The 15,000-nt window shown below is 42.8% G+C and overlaps 1 protein-coding gene across 1 annotated transcript in view; it reads left to right on the forward strand.

Moving 5' to 3' along the window:
- PAPSS2 (3'-phosphoadenosine 5'-phosphosulfate synthase 2) overlaps positions 1–15,000 on the forward strand; it is a 49,144-nt gene that overhangs the window by 20,824 nt on the left and 13,320 nt on the right. Inside the window, exons 3-8 of the mRNA XM_036027515.1 lie at positions 957–1,074; positions 4,326–4,561; positions 5,535–5,673; positions 6,217–6,335; positions 6,469–6,582; positions 8,666–8,777. Coding sequence (XP_035883408.1) covers positions 957–1,074; positions 4,326–4,561; positions 5,535–5,673; positions 6,217–6,335; positions 6,469–6,582; positions 8,666–8,777 — 838 coding nt within the window. The remainder of the gene's footprint in view (positions 1–956; positions 1,075–4,325; positions 4,562–5,534; positions 5,674–6,216; positions 6,336–6,468; positions 6,583–8,665; positions 8,778–15,000) is intronic.

Below are 15,000 nucleotides of genomic sequence, written 5' to 3' on the forward strand. Positions count from 1 at the left end.
TCAGAGAGCATCTAGCTTTGGAAGGTATTAGACAATCCAGCTGATCCCAGCTTTCAACATCTTCCTATTGGCTGCCTCTGACGCTGCCCATTCCGGGCCTGCCTGGCTCCACTGCAGGTCACAGGGAGCTCTGTGTCTCACCAGCAGGTCTGCCCCCACTGGTGTGCACTGCCTTTCTCAGCACCTAGGGCCAGCAGCGAGCTCCTTCTTCTGTGGTCTGCAAGTGATTTTCCTGGTCCTGATCCAGCTGGCTCCAGCCTTTCCTGTTGGGGGTATACACTCAATAGTCATCGTCAGCACCCACATCTGTAGAGAACTTCACCATTTACAGAGCACGTTCACACCCTTTATTCACATAGACTCCAAAGAGTCCTATTCGTATCCCCTTTTGTTTGTTTGTTTGTTTGTTTGTTTGTTTTTACCAAATGAGGTGGCACGAATAGGTGATTTCATTTGCTCCAGAATGGAAAAGTTGCCATTACGCGGCCCAGAGTTTCCTAAGACTCTCTGGGGCTTGCTCAAAGAATATTGGTGCTTTCTTATCTCTGATGGGTGAACGAGTGTGGTGTTTAAAGGGCTCCATGGATTTTTATAGTTCAGCAGCTTGGATTACTTCTGTCATAAGAAATTCAGTTACCACAGCAAAAACATATGTGGGTAGTTCCCAACCTTTTTCTTGAACCACCATTATGGGTTCTCTGTACCCTCCCCTCCCTGGATCACACGTCACCAAAAAAATTTCACCAAAAGCTGCACATTTTAAATGTCCCCCCAAATGTCATGGAACCAGAGCTTTTACAGTGTATCAGTAATAGTGTCATTCAAATTATGCTTTCAAAGAGTCATGATGGGTATTCTAGTAGAATTAATGGTACTCCGTGTGCCAATTATACATACTATACATATTATGTTTATTATCTTATTAACTATTGTACTCGATCTTGCGTTTTCTGTAGGAGATCCAGCAGAAATCCACCAACGTCATCTATCAGGCCCATCATGTGAGCAGGAATAAGAGAGGGCAGGTTGTCGGAACGAGGGGCGGATTCCGAGGATGTACTGTGTGGCTGACAGGTATGCCATGTTGAGAGATTTTTTTTTTAATCAAAAATTGATGTGTGGCCCTGGCTGGTGTGGCTCAGTACATTGAGTGCTGGCCTGCCAACCAAAGTGTCACTGGTTCGATTCCCAGTCAGGGCACATGCCTGGGTTGCGGGCCAGGTCCCCACGAGGGCATGCGTGAGAGGCAGCCACCCATTGATGTCTCTCTGCCTCTCTTCCTCCTTCCCCCCTCTCTAAAAATAAATAAAATCTTTTCAAAAATTGTGTGACAAAAAATTTAAGGAAAAATGGACGTAACATAATTACGTGCTTAACATTAGAGGGAGGCTGAAAGCTGCCCAGGTGTTACTCCTGACTTGACCCTCGGTGAGAACTAGGACTTTGATCACGTCACAAAATGTCACGAGTTCTCAGTTTTCTCCTCTTCGTCAGGAGAAGATGGGACGAGCCGATGATGACATTCCTTTTGGGCCTAAGAAATTCCACAATACTCAACTTCATGCCTAAGCACAGTTACCGGAAGTTATGCACAGGGCTTTCCTTACTTGACATTAAGCATTTGGCATCAAGCATAAAGTTTTGGATGTTTAGAGATATTCTTTATTGTTTTCTGATACTTTAGCATTCTGAGAAACTCTTGTACTTAGTGTAAAAAAATTAAACCCCTTGTACGAAGGAAAACTAGTGATTTCTATTTAGCTGAGGATCGCCCCTCATGTATAGAAATAACTTACTCCCACTGAGGTGACCAAATGAATCTCCCTTTTCTTGTGTTTTTGTAGCCACAGAATGTCAAAGCTAAGGGTTAGTGACAGAACTGGAACCATTCATGGGCTGTGACCTTATACTTTGAGTACAATGTAGAAGTAGTTGATTCCTGGGAAAATTCTGAGATAGCCTGGATTCAAAAAAAATTAGATTTATTTTATAGTCATAATATTTCAAATAGAGATGACCCCAGATGCAAAGATATGTTTATACAGGTTATGAAATCAACTTCTGTGTTACTGTCTGTTCATAAATGCTGAAGTATTCTTACCTGAAGATAATTCTAAGGAATACGCCAGGCAGGGGCCTGCCTTGCCTCTTATCTTAATATCCCCTGTGTTTCCCATTTGTATCTAAATCAGCTTCGTTCTTCTTTTTCAAGTTTTTTTTGTAGTGACTTTGGCACTTGCTTTTGGTCTTCTGGTTTCATTCATCCCTGGTCCACCAACTTTTCCCAGCTTCCAGGGGGAGGATAGACAGTGAACAAGGGGCCTGCCCTTTTCCGAAAGGCAGTATTCACCCGTCGTGATTCCTGAAATGTTTCCCCGACTCCCTCTTGGAGACATAATGGGCAGCAGCAGATAAAACGCAGCTGTGTTCCTGATGTTTCTCTCTTGTTATGTGCTTGTCTTCATGGGGTGCTTGCCTTCGTGTATTTGTCCACTTTCGTGTTGGGACATCCACACGGTGCCCACTTTTTCTAATGTGGGACACCCTTGAAAAGGGAAAAAGAACTGGTGGAAGAGGGGGAAAATTTTCAAGCGTATACTTCCTTTGGCTTTTCTTACTTTTAAAAAAGAATCTTTTCGTATTTTATTTTTTTATTCTAATATTGCAGGTAAGATATTGACCAGGCTGTTCAGAAGAAATTAAATACTTCTAAAACAGAGACTTGAATGTGGAACCCAGCTGCACCTCCACTGACTGTGTGACTTTGGCCAAGCCAATGAACCTCTCTCTGAGGAATAAACACAGCGCCTTTCTCATAGAGGTGTAGGTAGAACTGAGTGAAACAGAGTAAATACGCACTTGGCACAGTGCCTAGTCCGTGGTAACTCTCTTGACAAATGTAATTAGTATTATTCCAGTTTCAAAAAAATAAATATGGCATTAATCTAGGTTTATACAGTTACCGTTATTTAGTTCTTAGTTTCCTGCATGCTGAAACAGAATCAAAGGAAACATCTATTATTTCTCTCATTTTCTGATGGGAGAGAATATCCCAGAAATTCAGGAGTCGCATTTCTCCTACCCCACAACCAGACAGAACTGCTAAGAGACACTGAGTTACATAATTAATAGACAAAGTTGCCTAACAGGCTGTGTTTTCAGCAACGATTTATAGAGACGGCCAACACACTCTTCATGTAAACACTTCTTCCAATGACCCTATGTTAAGGCCAGGGGCACGACTTTAAAGCCTGAAATATGGAAAATATTTGTTTACCTTTCATATGTCACCTTTGGTCTCAAGTCTCCTTTTCTCTCTGTCCTTGTCCCTGCTTTTCTTGTATTTTTCTTTTTTCCCTCTTTTCACCTGCTGTCTTCACTGTAGAAACCTCTCCACCTCCTTTTCTTTACCCCCGACTCTTCCTCTTCTACACGTGGGTGCTGACAGAGGCTTGGCCCAATGGAGCATTCTTCAGGTTCTGAGATCTTTAGGACAACTGAACTTTTAGAGTGCTACGTTTCCAGGGTAGTTTAGATTTTGAGCTCTTCAGTAATTTTGGAAGGTAGCATTTCTTTCCCTTTCTCCTTATATTCTCCTACATAGAGACATTACAAAGCGTGCTCCCAACCATTGTGCTTTGAAACCACAGTGAAAGGTCCTTGGTAAGTCTGCTCTATGTAAAGACCCGCACGCCGAAGGGTGCGTGGCAGTGCCGCACACGTCCACAGCCCAGCTCAGGACGCTTCTCTGCCTTCGTGTTTGAGAGCCATTTTGGAAAAAGTTTGAAAACAAAGGGCAGGATCTGAGTTCTTTTGTAGATGGTCGTGATGTGGGCCACCCAGCCTGGCTGTCCTCTCCACTTGAGCTGATCGTTGTCACAAGAGGATATGAGAACCCCCTTACCAGATCTTCTGTGGGTTTTTTTTTTTTCCAGTTTCAAGAGAACCAAAATCTGGATTTCTGTGTGCAACTTTCTAATGTCTAAAACACTCTGCGGGCAAAATAGCACGTAGCAGGGACCAAATGCAGCCCCACAAGGTTTCCCCATTTATGAACCTCCCTTGCTTGGAAGGCTATAGTCCCAATCAGGCACAAATAGTTATTTCAAGATTTGGAAGAAACGCAAGTACTTGACTTGTAGTAAACCATGGTTTTTCTAGATTGTAAGGGTTTTGATTTGAGATCAATCAAATGATTGTAATAAGGTGTAATTATACTTCAATTGGGTAAAAACTAGGATCAGGCCACAAATAGGATCAGGTTCTAATCTGTCGTGTCAGACAACCAGGGACAATGCCTGTCTTGTCCTGCCTGTCCTGAACAGGTCTCTCTGGTGCCGGGAAGACCACCATCAGCTTCGCTCTGGAAGAGTACCTGGTCTCCCACTCCATCCCTTGCTACTCCATGGACGGGGACAACGTGCGTCATGGCCTCAACAGAAACCTCGGATTCTCTCCCGGAGACAGAGAGGAAAACATCCGCCGGGTTGCCGAGGTGGCCAGGCTGTTTGCGGACGCGGGACTGGTCTGCATCACCAGCTTCATTTCTCCTTTCACCAAGGTAAACTCACTGGGTGCCGCACTCGGTTCCCACACACACACACACACACACCCCGCCTGCGCTCTCAGACTGCCAGGGAAGGGGTGGGGAGGGTGCGGAGGAATGTAAAACTTTCTATTTCCCCCACTGTTTCTTCCTCCCCTCACTTGCTCCCTCATTTCCTCTATTTAATGTTAGTTATATAAAGAGGGTTCCTTCATTTCCAGATGCCAGGGCACCAGATGACATAACCCCTTCCACATTCACAATTGTGAAGTACACTTGGCCAGAGCTGAAAGGAAGAACATGTTAAGCAAGAAAAACTCTAAAGCTCTATAATTTCATTTCTCCCAAAACTCAGAATGCTTGGCTCACTTAAGGGAAACAGCAGTTCACTTCTAAAAGCCCCAGGTGCTGTGTGTTTAATACAGAAATCGCTGAGGTCGATAGTCACTCTGTTTGTTTTACAACAGGGAATTTCTGGGAGCTTCAGATAAGATACCTATACTTTGAATGTGTCTGTTGAATGACATGCTCCCAGGTTGCCAGCCCTGAACTTTAGCAGAGACTCCCTGCTGTGGTTTTCTCTGAGAGTTCTTGCGAGAGCTGTGTTTACTGGAGCAAAGTTTCTGGACTTTCTCTGAAGGAAAAGTTTCTTGCTGCCTCTGCGAGCACAGACACCCGCTGTTATCTGCAGGTATCAGAGGACACAGTGTTTTCTGATGAAGAATTTAATTTTGAAACCTCTTCTTACATTCTTTATTTTTATTTTAATTTTATTTATTGATTTTTAGAAAGTGAGAGGAAGGGAGAGAGAGAGAGAGAGACATCAGTTTGTTGTTCCATTCATTTATCCATTCGTTGGGTGATTCTTGTGTGTGCCCTGACCAGGAATCAAACCCACAACCTTGGCATATAGGCAGGAGGGCCTAATCAACTGGGCAATCCGCCAGGGCCGTTTCTTACATCCTTAAGCATAACTTTTTTTTTCCAGGATCGTGAGAATGCCCGAAAAATCCATGAATCAGCTGGACTGCGGTTCTTTGAAATATTTGTAGACGCGCCTCTAAACATTTGCGAAAGCAGGGACGTAAAAGGCCTGTACAAACGAGCCCGAGCAGGGGAGATCAAAGGTAGGAGGACAGCTCAGCAGCACCACTGCCACTTACTTTGGCCCCCGGCCCTTCCTGTCTGTCCCCAGAAACCTGCTGGAAGTTTCAAAAGCTGTTTTACAAAATTACATGTAGCATACACAACTTTTTATCCCACCGTAATACTTTCAGTATGTCCGTGGGCTTAATAAAATGTGGGCTCATATTTTTCAAGAATAAACAATAGAGTTCAGGGACTAATATGGGTGAGTATACGTGAGCGTGTGAGTAGGAGGAGTATGTCTGAGTCTTTCCATATTCTTGTCTTCTTTTTTGATTCTAACCAGCTGCAGGGAGCTTGGACTTTGCTAGCCAGATTTTGTGGATAATTTGGGGCTTTCTCTATTGAAAATACAGCTGTATATTTTCTCACGTACGGCTAGAGGTCAAGGATGGCTGGTTGACCTTTTCTGTTATAATCCAAATTCTCAGTTTAACACATTATTCCAACATCTGTTTTGCCTTATTGATTTAAAAAGATGGTTCTGTCAGAGCAGATGTGATTTTCACCCATCTGCCTTGCAGGGTTTACAGGCATCGATTCTGATTATGAGAAACCTGAAATGCCTGAGCTTGTGCTTAAAACCAACTTGTCCTCAGTGAGCGACTGTGTCCAGCAGGTAGTGGAACTTCTGCAAGAGCAGGTGGGTACACTGGTCATCTTTTCATTTTCTTTTTTTGTTTTAATTTAATAAGATTATGAAATAACATATATTTGCTGAAGCATTCTTTTTTAAGTTTTCATTTTAAATTGTTACCAATTCTGCCTCATTGCAGAACATTGTACCCCATACTATAATCAATGGCATCCATGAGCTCTTTGTGCCGGAAAACAAACTGGACCAAGTCCGAGCCGAGGCTGAAACTCTCCCTTCACTGTCAATCACCAAGGTAATAGGGTGCAGACTGGCCAAGGGGTATTAGGCTTAATATTAGTTGTTATAATCCATTTATAATTGCTATTAATAATATGGGTTGTATGAATAAGGGAAATGCAATGTTCATAAAGAAAAGTGCTTCATTTTGTCAATTTTTAAAAACCTCTTCTGTAATCAGATTTGCCACCAAGAGTTGCCATAGGGCAGGTGATCACTGCTGGGTACAGAGGCAGACTGGGAAAGTAACGTCTATATTCCTGTAGGACAATTTTACAGGGTGCCTTCACACCTTCGGGTATGCCAAGTTGTAGGCAAGAGATGTTGGCAGCTGCTGGCAGACTGCTTGCCCTGAATATAAGAGCTTCTTGGGCAATGGAGAAAGAATTGGGAGAAAACAACAAGCAACGTTGAGCTGAAGTGAGGTGAATGCCTCAATCTTTTTCTACTCTGCAAATCCTACTCTCCTGCCATCGGGGAGTGTCCGGTCTGAGAAGAGAGGGAGACAGCTTTGTTTGTGTTTATCTTACTGCCTGGGAGATCCAGATCCAACCCCAGCAAACTGCTCTGCGCATGCCTTGGCCTTGTATGTTAGTTGGTCCATACAAGTTGACCATGTTTTCATTGGTACCTTTATTATCTATTAAAGCCTTGGACATTTTTATAAGAGACAGAATGAACTGAGAACCTGCTTCAGCTCATGAAGTCCTGCATTCTAATAAGTCATGACAAATTTGTATACAGAACCCCTGACTCTATAAAATAAAGTCTGGAACATTTGGTTCCAATGTTCCAGACTGATTAGAAACATAATTATAATTACACTATGAAATCATAGTTCCATTAACAAAATAGGCTTTAAAGTTTAAAAAAAAAACCCTTCAAATAATCTAATAAGTATTTTTTAGTCCTAAGGATGATAGGAAAGGTTTCAGAGCAGTGACCCAAGAGCTGGGTTTTAAAGGATGAATAGGAGTTTTCAGATGGGAAGGAGGATAGGCCTGAAACCACGTGTGTGTCTAGACTACCCATCGGCTGGCATTGCTGGTGAATAGGCTCCCAAGTGGGGAATGGGGAGAGGTGGAAGTCCCTACATAAGTCCCCTGGCCCAGAGCTTGAAGGGCTTTTAGTATTATGCTAAGAATTTTGGGATTTTATCTTAGAGTCAATGGTTTGCCCAATCCAGTCAACTAAAGACAAGGGGAGGGGGGACCCAGAAAAGCCAGATTTATCTTCTCGAGTGCAGGCCCTTTGTAGTACAGGCTTCCCCCGCTAGGTGAGTGTTCTAGGAACCCATCTGTGTCAGTGTGACCGCAGGCGTTATGAGAGACTGTGAGAGGCTACAGTGAACGTTTTTTAAAATTTCTTTGAACGCGTTTGCCCATTTCGCGATGGGCCATATACGAGCGCACCTGCCTACACCGCAACACTGTGTGTTCAGCAGTTTTTGACCAAAAACAATGTGACGCCCTTCCTATCCACCCCATCTGGCCCCGGGGACCTTTTTTTGGTTCATTTCCCTGGATGAAAAAAGTCCTTAATAGGAAACACTTTGCCGAGGTGGAAGAGGTAAAACAAAAAATGGCAGAAGCACTAAAAGGCATCAAAATCCATGAGTTCAAAAACTGTTTTGAGCAGTGGGAAAAACATTTCATTAGGTATATTGCATCAAATGGAGAAGATTTTGAAGGTGACTGAAGTTTAAACATGTAAGAATAAATAAATAATTTTAAAAAATAAATTCCATTTTGGGGGGGTCCCCTGTCACATAGTACATATGGTGAGAAAATGTAGCCAATCCATAGTTTTTGAGGGAAAAAAGAGAATAAACAGTGAATGTTCAACACAGTTGCACACCATAAGGATAGATGTAGCCTAAAGCGTTCAGATAAATCATCTCATTTTGAAATCTTTTCACCACTGCCCCGTAGGAAAGTTCTAGACTCCAATTTATCTGGCCCCCACATATGGGAACACTAAAAACATTAAAGGTTCTGCCTTCATGCTCCCATCAACTGAATAAGAAAGGACTGCCCCGGAGCCAGATGGCTGAACAACGGAGCTCATGGAAATGTTCACCTGCTTTTCCTGTTTTGCAGCTGGATCTTCAGTGGGTCCAAGTTTTGAGTGAAGGCTGGGCCACTCCCCTCAAAGGCTTTATGCGAGAAAAGGAGTACTTGCAGGTTACACACTTCGCCACCCTGCTAGATGGTATGGGTTTTTCTTTGTTTCTTTATCTTTATTATTATTATTATTATTATTATTATTATTATTTTGTTATTTGGCCAATTCAGTAGAGTTTCCCAAATCATGACAGTTTCTGTTTCCTTCTCGATTGGCGCATTCATGACAACCGCTGAAGGACCACTACCACGGTGTCAGGGGAAGGGGACTTGCTTTGGACTCAGACATCCTAGTGTCCCTGACGTACTTCTGCCACGTACGCTCGGGGCTTTGGAAAAGTCACTTCACTTGTTAGAACTTTAGTTGTTATGCCATCATTAACCTACCTTGTGTAAGTAAAGATTGACTCACCCAGTGGATTTCTAGACACTGTACAATTCTGACCGTTGATTTTGCTCATTTCCTCTCTTTTCTGTCAACTTTGCATCTCCAAATGGTTCAGAGCTTGTTTAAGAACACATTACCCAGCCTTGGAAGAACTTCCCTTTCTTGCTACTCTTTTTTATTAAAGAGAAAAATCTTTCTCGGGCTCTTCATAGGAGCAAGAAATGCCAATCTTTGGTTTGTAAATCTTACTGTGAAAACATTTAGATCACTTATGGCATGTCTGATTCTAATACATATACGCTTCCATTTGAAGAAATTTACTGGCTATCCTCAAAGGATTATCGATTATTTAAAACCAAGGAACTGAAGGTTTTCCTTGCTGTGGCAGATACCAGCCAGCAATATCCATCTCTGCTGTGGATGCTCATCAAAAACATGAGAAAAACATACACAGAGACAACCAGGTCCTGTGGGGAAATAGGGACAGAACGGCCACTCTCTCTAGTGGAGAGTGTGCCCCGTATCCATTCCCAAGCAGATTTTTATTGAGAATACAGACTTGGTTTGTGGATTCACAGTCTGGCAGAAAAGATCAAAAGAAGTAGGTGACTTACAAAGGTGCAGACAGAACCCCTGCTGAAATTCTGGGCAAAGCTTGGGGTTTTACTACTACAGGACCTAAAAGGCTAGTCTCGTTTCCTGCTTGTGCCTTCAAATTTCTAATCTAATAACATCCTCCAGCAAACAGATCTCACAGGATCTTGCATATTCTATGTCCCAGGCCTGATTACCCCGGGGGTCTGCCGTTTCTGGTCTGGGCTGCACCGCCCCTGCTATTTCCACAGGCCTGAGTTAACAGAGACAAAGGCAGCCAGGAGACTTGGATTTCTCACATCTAAGAACAAGGACTCAGGCTTTGACAAAGCCAAGGGGGCAGGGGTTGATGTCCATCACCCCTTCATTTCCACAGCCCCGAGTCTCTTCTCAGAAACCTCCACATAATCATGCCTGTCTTAGGCGTTTCCCTCCTTGGGAAATCTTACCCATCATTGGCTAACTGATCAAGCTTAGGAGGTTTAGGCACAGAACAGGCAGCGTTCATGCCAGGGAAATAAGTTCCTGTCTCCTTAGTGGCTCCTGGTCTGGAGGTCTCTCACTCAGCCTAAGTCACAGGGGGTTACAGCTTCCTGAGACCAGACAAGGCAGTCCCCAACATCTTGCACACAAAGCCAAGAGATGGTTAAGCCCATTTCACTTCCACCAGCCCTTTGTTGGCCCTGGATGCTTAGAAGGCAGCGGCAGACAGTCAGAAGCGTTGTTGCCAGATGCTAGGACCCTCTGGACAATGCGGTTGACTCCACACACGTTGCTGACCTGCAGGGCACCACTCACCTTCCAGGTTGCTCAGTAAGCCATCATTGCAGCAGCTGCTTCCCTTGGTGGATCCTAGAGTGTCAACATTCATGCCCATCCATGCAATACAGGGTCTGGCAGAAGTAATGCCTGCTTGAGTGTGGTTGGTAGGGTAATAATATGGATGTAATAATTTATAGTTTCAATTTGAACATTTCACCTAAGATGTCATATGGTGTGCTTGAGTGTGATATTGTCATGTTACAGAATTGCATGCTTATGATTTTGTAATGAAAGATTTATAATAAAACAGGGTGTTACTTGTGCCAGACCCTGTATATTAGAATGTCTTCATCCATTACACTCTAACAAGGGAGCATTAAGGCAGCTTTCTGGACACAAACTGAATTGGCTTTTAGAGTACTGATCTGGTCAAGGTCGGAAACATGTGTTATTCGTCCACTCGTAGGTGAGGGGCCCAAGACCAGGGACCAGAGTCTCCTGACTGCTGGCCCAGGGCTCTTTCCGTATCTGGCTGTTCTCCAGATATCCTTTCCAATAGCAGTTAGTAGGTAGGGATGTTTGTACAGCAGACATTTATAGGCTGACCTTTATCTCAATGTCTTAACTGCAACATATGCTGAGCACAAGCTGCATCACTCAGCAGCCAGCCTGGAACAAGAGGCTGACCACAAGCATATAAACCAGAGCTGTGGCCAAAAGAAACATGAACCACCTTGAAAGCAAGGACCGTATTACAGACACAGGACTATAACCTTTGACTAGTATTTGTTCTTTAAAGAAAGATACCAGGGAGGTGGGTGTGGGTACAGAGGTCAATGTTAATAGAAACCAGGGTTTCTTAACTTGGGGTCTAGGACGTCAGCATGTGGGGACAACAAAAACCTACAGTAGGCAAATTGTTTGTGTTTTAAGAAGGGGAAAAGGAGGCATTTTTTTTTTTTTGGTCATCTAGATTTTGATGGCTTCTAGAAGGAGTTTATGATCCAAAAAGATGAAGAATAGCTAATGCAGATAATCCATCTAGACAATTGAAGCAAAATCTCTTGCCCTCCCTCTCACACCATTTCAGTTTCATTTTATGGTGTTCTTCAATTTGCAAAACATGTTGCTTAGCTTTTTCTCATTTGGTTCTTAACTACCATGAGGTAGTTGAAGCACTTATTACTGCTCTCCCTTCCCATGTAATCCCAGTGTATATCACGCCCTCCCCCAAGCCCACCTGTCTGAGGATACAAAGGAGGTTACTTTCCCATTAATTGAATCCACTAGTTCCCAGCCCCTTCCTGCTCATATAGAAATCCTAGTTCTTTCCAAAGCCTACCCCCAAGGGTTTGTGGGAATTCTCAAGAGGTATTCCCTGCATTCCAGAGTTTAGGCCCATGGCCCTATGCCACTTGCCACGTGGATCTCAGTGTCCCTCTGCACTCACAGAGGTGTAAATCTTGCCTAGTCACTCCAGTCACTACTGTTCATGTACCCAGAGAGCTGTGGCAGTTCACGTACTTTTTTCTCAAGTGGGAAGGACTCTCTTACTAGGTTGCTTGAGCCCCACACTGTTAGAGAATTGAGTGAAAAAACTCTTGCAATCTGTACTCTCGCCTGTTTATATATGCCAGTGGGGCTATGTGGGGGACAGGGTAAGACCAGATGTCTTACTATCTCCATAATCTTTACCCACTTCCAACTGATACGGCCTATGTCTGGGGCTCTGTGCAAGACTCCTTTCAGCCCTGTGGGAATTCTCTGCTGGCTCCACCATCTACCGCTGCAGCTGGAGTCCGCTGGGCATGCCTGTGTAACCACAGGTGTAGTCAGGGTTCAAAATTCCTCACACCCTTCAGAAGCCTCCTCAACTCCTATGGAAATCCATTAATAAAGACAGATACCAGAGATAATATACCATTTGTGCTCTTGATTGGTGGCCCCTGGGAGGGTCATATCATGGCAGTTTTATGAGACTTGATCATTTTATGCTAAGTCTTCTGTGGCTCTGAGTTTTCAGCGCAAGGCTTGAGGACTTTCCTTCTATACTGCCAGCATTTAGTTTGCACTTACTGTGGTCTGACTGTGGCTTGTGACATGGGGCATCACATTTAATCTGTGCAACACCACTGTGAAGATGTGCGTGTGAGAATAGAAAGGTTAAATAACTCGAGTGAAATCTTGATTCAAACACAGGTTACCCTGGCCCCAGCATCTGTGCTCATTCTACTGAGCATATTTTCACGCCCTCTAAACATCTAGGATTCTAAGATGTCCTAGAGAAGTTTGCTTCTGTACCTTCTCCCAAAGCCTGGTTTGGAGCTGCTTGTAATACTTACACCATCACAGATGTGCAAGAGACAACTTCTTTCCAAAGTTGGAAGAGCCACTGACATATGTTAAAATTATTTTTAAAACATATAATCATCTGCAATAATGCTTCTGGATTTTGAATAATGTTCAGTACAAATCTGCTTTCACCAGGTTTTTGCTCTCGTATATTGTTTTCTAAAATAAGAGTAGCAAAGAGCACAGAATATTTGTTGTATGTGTGAAGTTTTATAATAGGAATCTATTCCTTGACATTACTTTAAGATTATTTTGTTAGAGAGGTGAAAACATGTTTCTTAATTGTGTTTGCATTTTTCTAGACATGGTCCTTTCTGGTATATACTTTAACTTTCCAAGTACCCCTTGGAAAGGGGTAGTTCGATTATTATAAGTAGATATTTCATATTAATTAGAAATGGTTGACAACCTAACTAAAAAAATCCAAATGAACTAGTTGGACTTGCTAACAGTTCATGATCCAACCAGTTCTAGGATAATGCTATATTCTTCAGCTGACTGGAGTCCAAATAACAGGACACTTCTGGATCAGATGCAGCTGTTGTTTATAATGTTGTATTTGGCTGACAAAAGTAAACTTGTTTCTAAATTGTTGCATATTTTGTTCCTGAGATTTAAAAAAGTTTATGACATTCTCCACTACTTACTTCTACTGAGTGTTGGTCTTTGGGTAGTTTCACAAATCTGGAAATTTTTTCCATAGCATTTACTAAACATTTTTAATTGCAGTAGGACAAATCAATTTTAGATGCAATTTAAAGTGGATGCGCCTGGGTAGGTTGTGAGTGATGTACTTGTTTGTGATGTGTGATTATACATAAATTTAATGTAGAGCTGTGATGACTGACAGTTATGGAACTAGGAATAAACACGTACTTGCTGTGACCATGAACTTCTGTGTTGTCCCAGGATGAAAGCTTAAATTCTGAAGATATCATTTATCTTTGGTATTGTTTTCCCCATTGTTGTTTTTTCTTTAAAAAGCCAAGATAAACAATAAAAAGTACTTTAGTTTCTTTCCTAGAAACAGCCCCAAACAGCTAGTAAGTGGATCTAAGAGGTTAAAACATAAGGCTTAAAATTATTTAAAGCAAAAGCAAAATTATTCACTTGAACATGAAGTTATGTTTTGGACTAACCATGGCTAAAAAATCACAGTACTCTTTTCTAAAATGAGATATATTGCAATAAAACAACCTAGGCAGTTCCCACCTGAGGTACAAGGTGGGAAAAGGCTAAAAGCCCGAGTCAGTGTTTAAAGCTATGGAAAATGTTTCAGCAGAGAGTTAAGTTGTTAGATATGTTTTGTATCAGAAAAGTAATAAAGGTAGTAATGAGGATACCACAGTAAATCTGTGTATACCTGTGCAGAGTTGTAGCTACAGGTGGCATTATTATTCAGTAGAACTTCTTTCCTCAACGTCCCACAGCTTAGCTCTCTTGCCCTGACACTCTTGTCAGGAAGCGCTGGCTCCTGGGTTTGGACTTCCACTGAAGGCCAAGACAAAGGTGGGTCATGGGCCGCCCTGGGCAGGAACCCGTGGGACTCAAGGAAGTGGCTACAACAAGAAAGCGGAGTATCCCTTGGATCCCAGCCCAGAATAATTGAGGGAAGACACCACCAAAAGCATGCTGCAGGCAGAGCCAGGCTTCCTCCAGGATCCTGCCCTACTTTTGCTTTGCATTTTGCTTTACTTTATTTTGGTCAAGTCACTCTTTACAAGCAGTGTGGTCAGTAATCCACAATCAACAGAAAATATGATTTCTAACTAGATCATCAGTAGCCTTGAAGGTGTTGTTAAACTCTCTCTTTTTTTCTCAAGGAGACTAGACAATTGGTTTAATTATCTTTCAACATAAAGCTAAACAAGGCTTTACCGTATGCTTCCTCCCAGCAACCCAGGGAAATACATATTATTTATTGCACCAGTTTTCAAATGAGGAACTTGAGCAGAGAAAGTGAAGGACACAGGTAGCACAGGGAGAACACCTGACTGAGTTCAGTGTTCTCTGCGCAGGGCCTGGCCTGCTCTATGGCCTATGAACTTTGAAACAAAGGAGTTATTTGAATGACAAAACCCATTACTTTCTGTGTACAATGTCTTCTTCCTGGCATATAAGGGCTCCCAGAGCAGGTTCCAGGGTTTTATGATAGGGTTTCTTTATTGCTGGCAGTTGCTGTCTGGATCTTGTGACATTCTTTGTGTCCTAGGAA

This window comes from Phyllostomus discolor, chromosome 5 (genome assembly GCF_004126475.2).
Source record: "Phyllostomus discolor isolate MPI-MPIP mPhyDis1 chromosome 5, mPhyDis1.pri.v3, whole genome shotgun sequence".
NCBI classification, from domain to species: Eukaryota; Metazoa; Chordata; class Mammalia; order Chiroptera; family Phyllostomidae; genus Phyllostomus; species Phyllostomus discolor.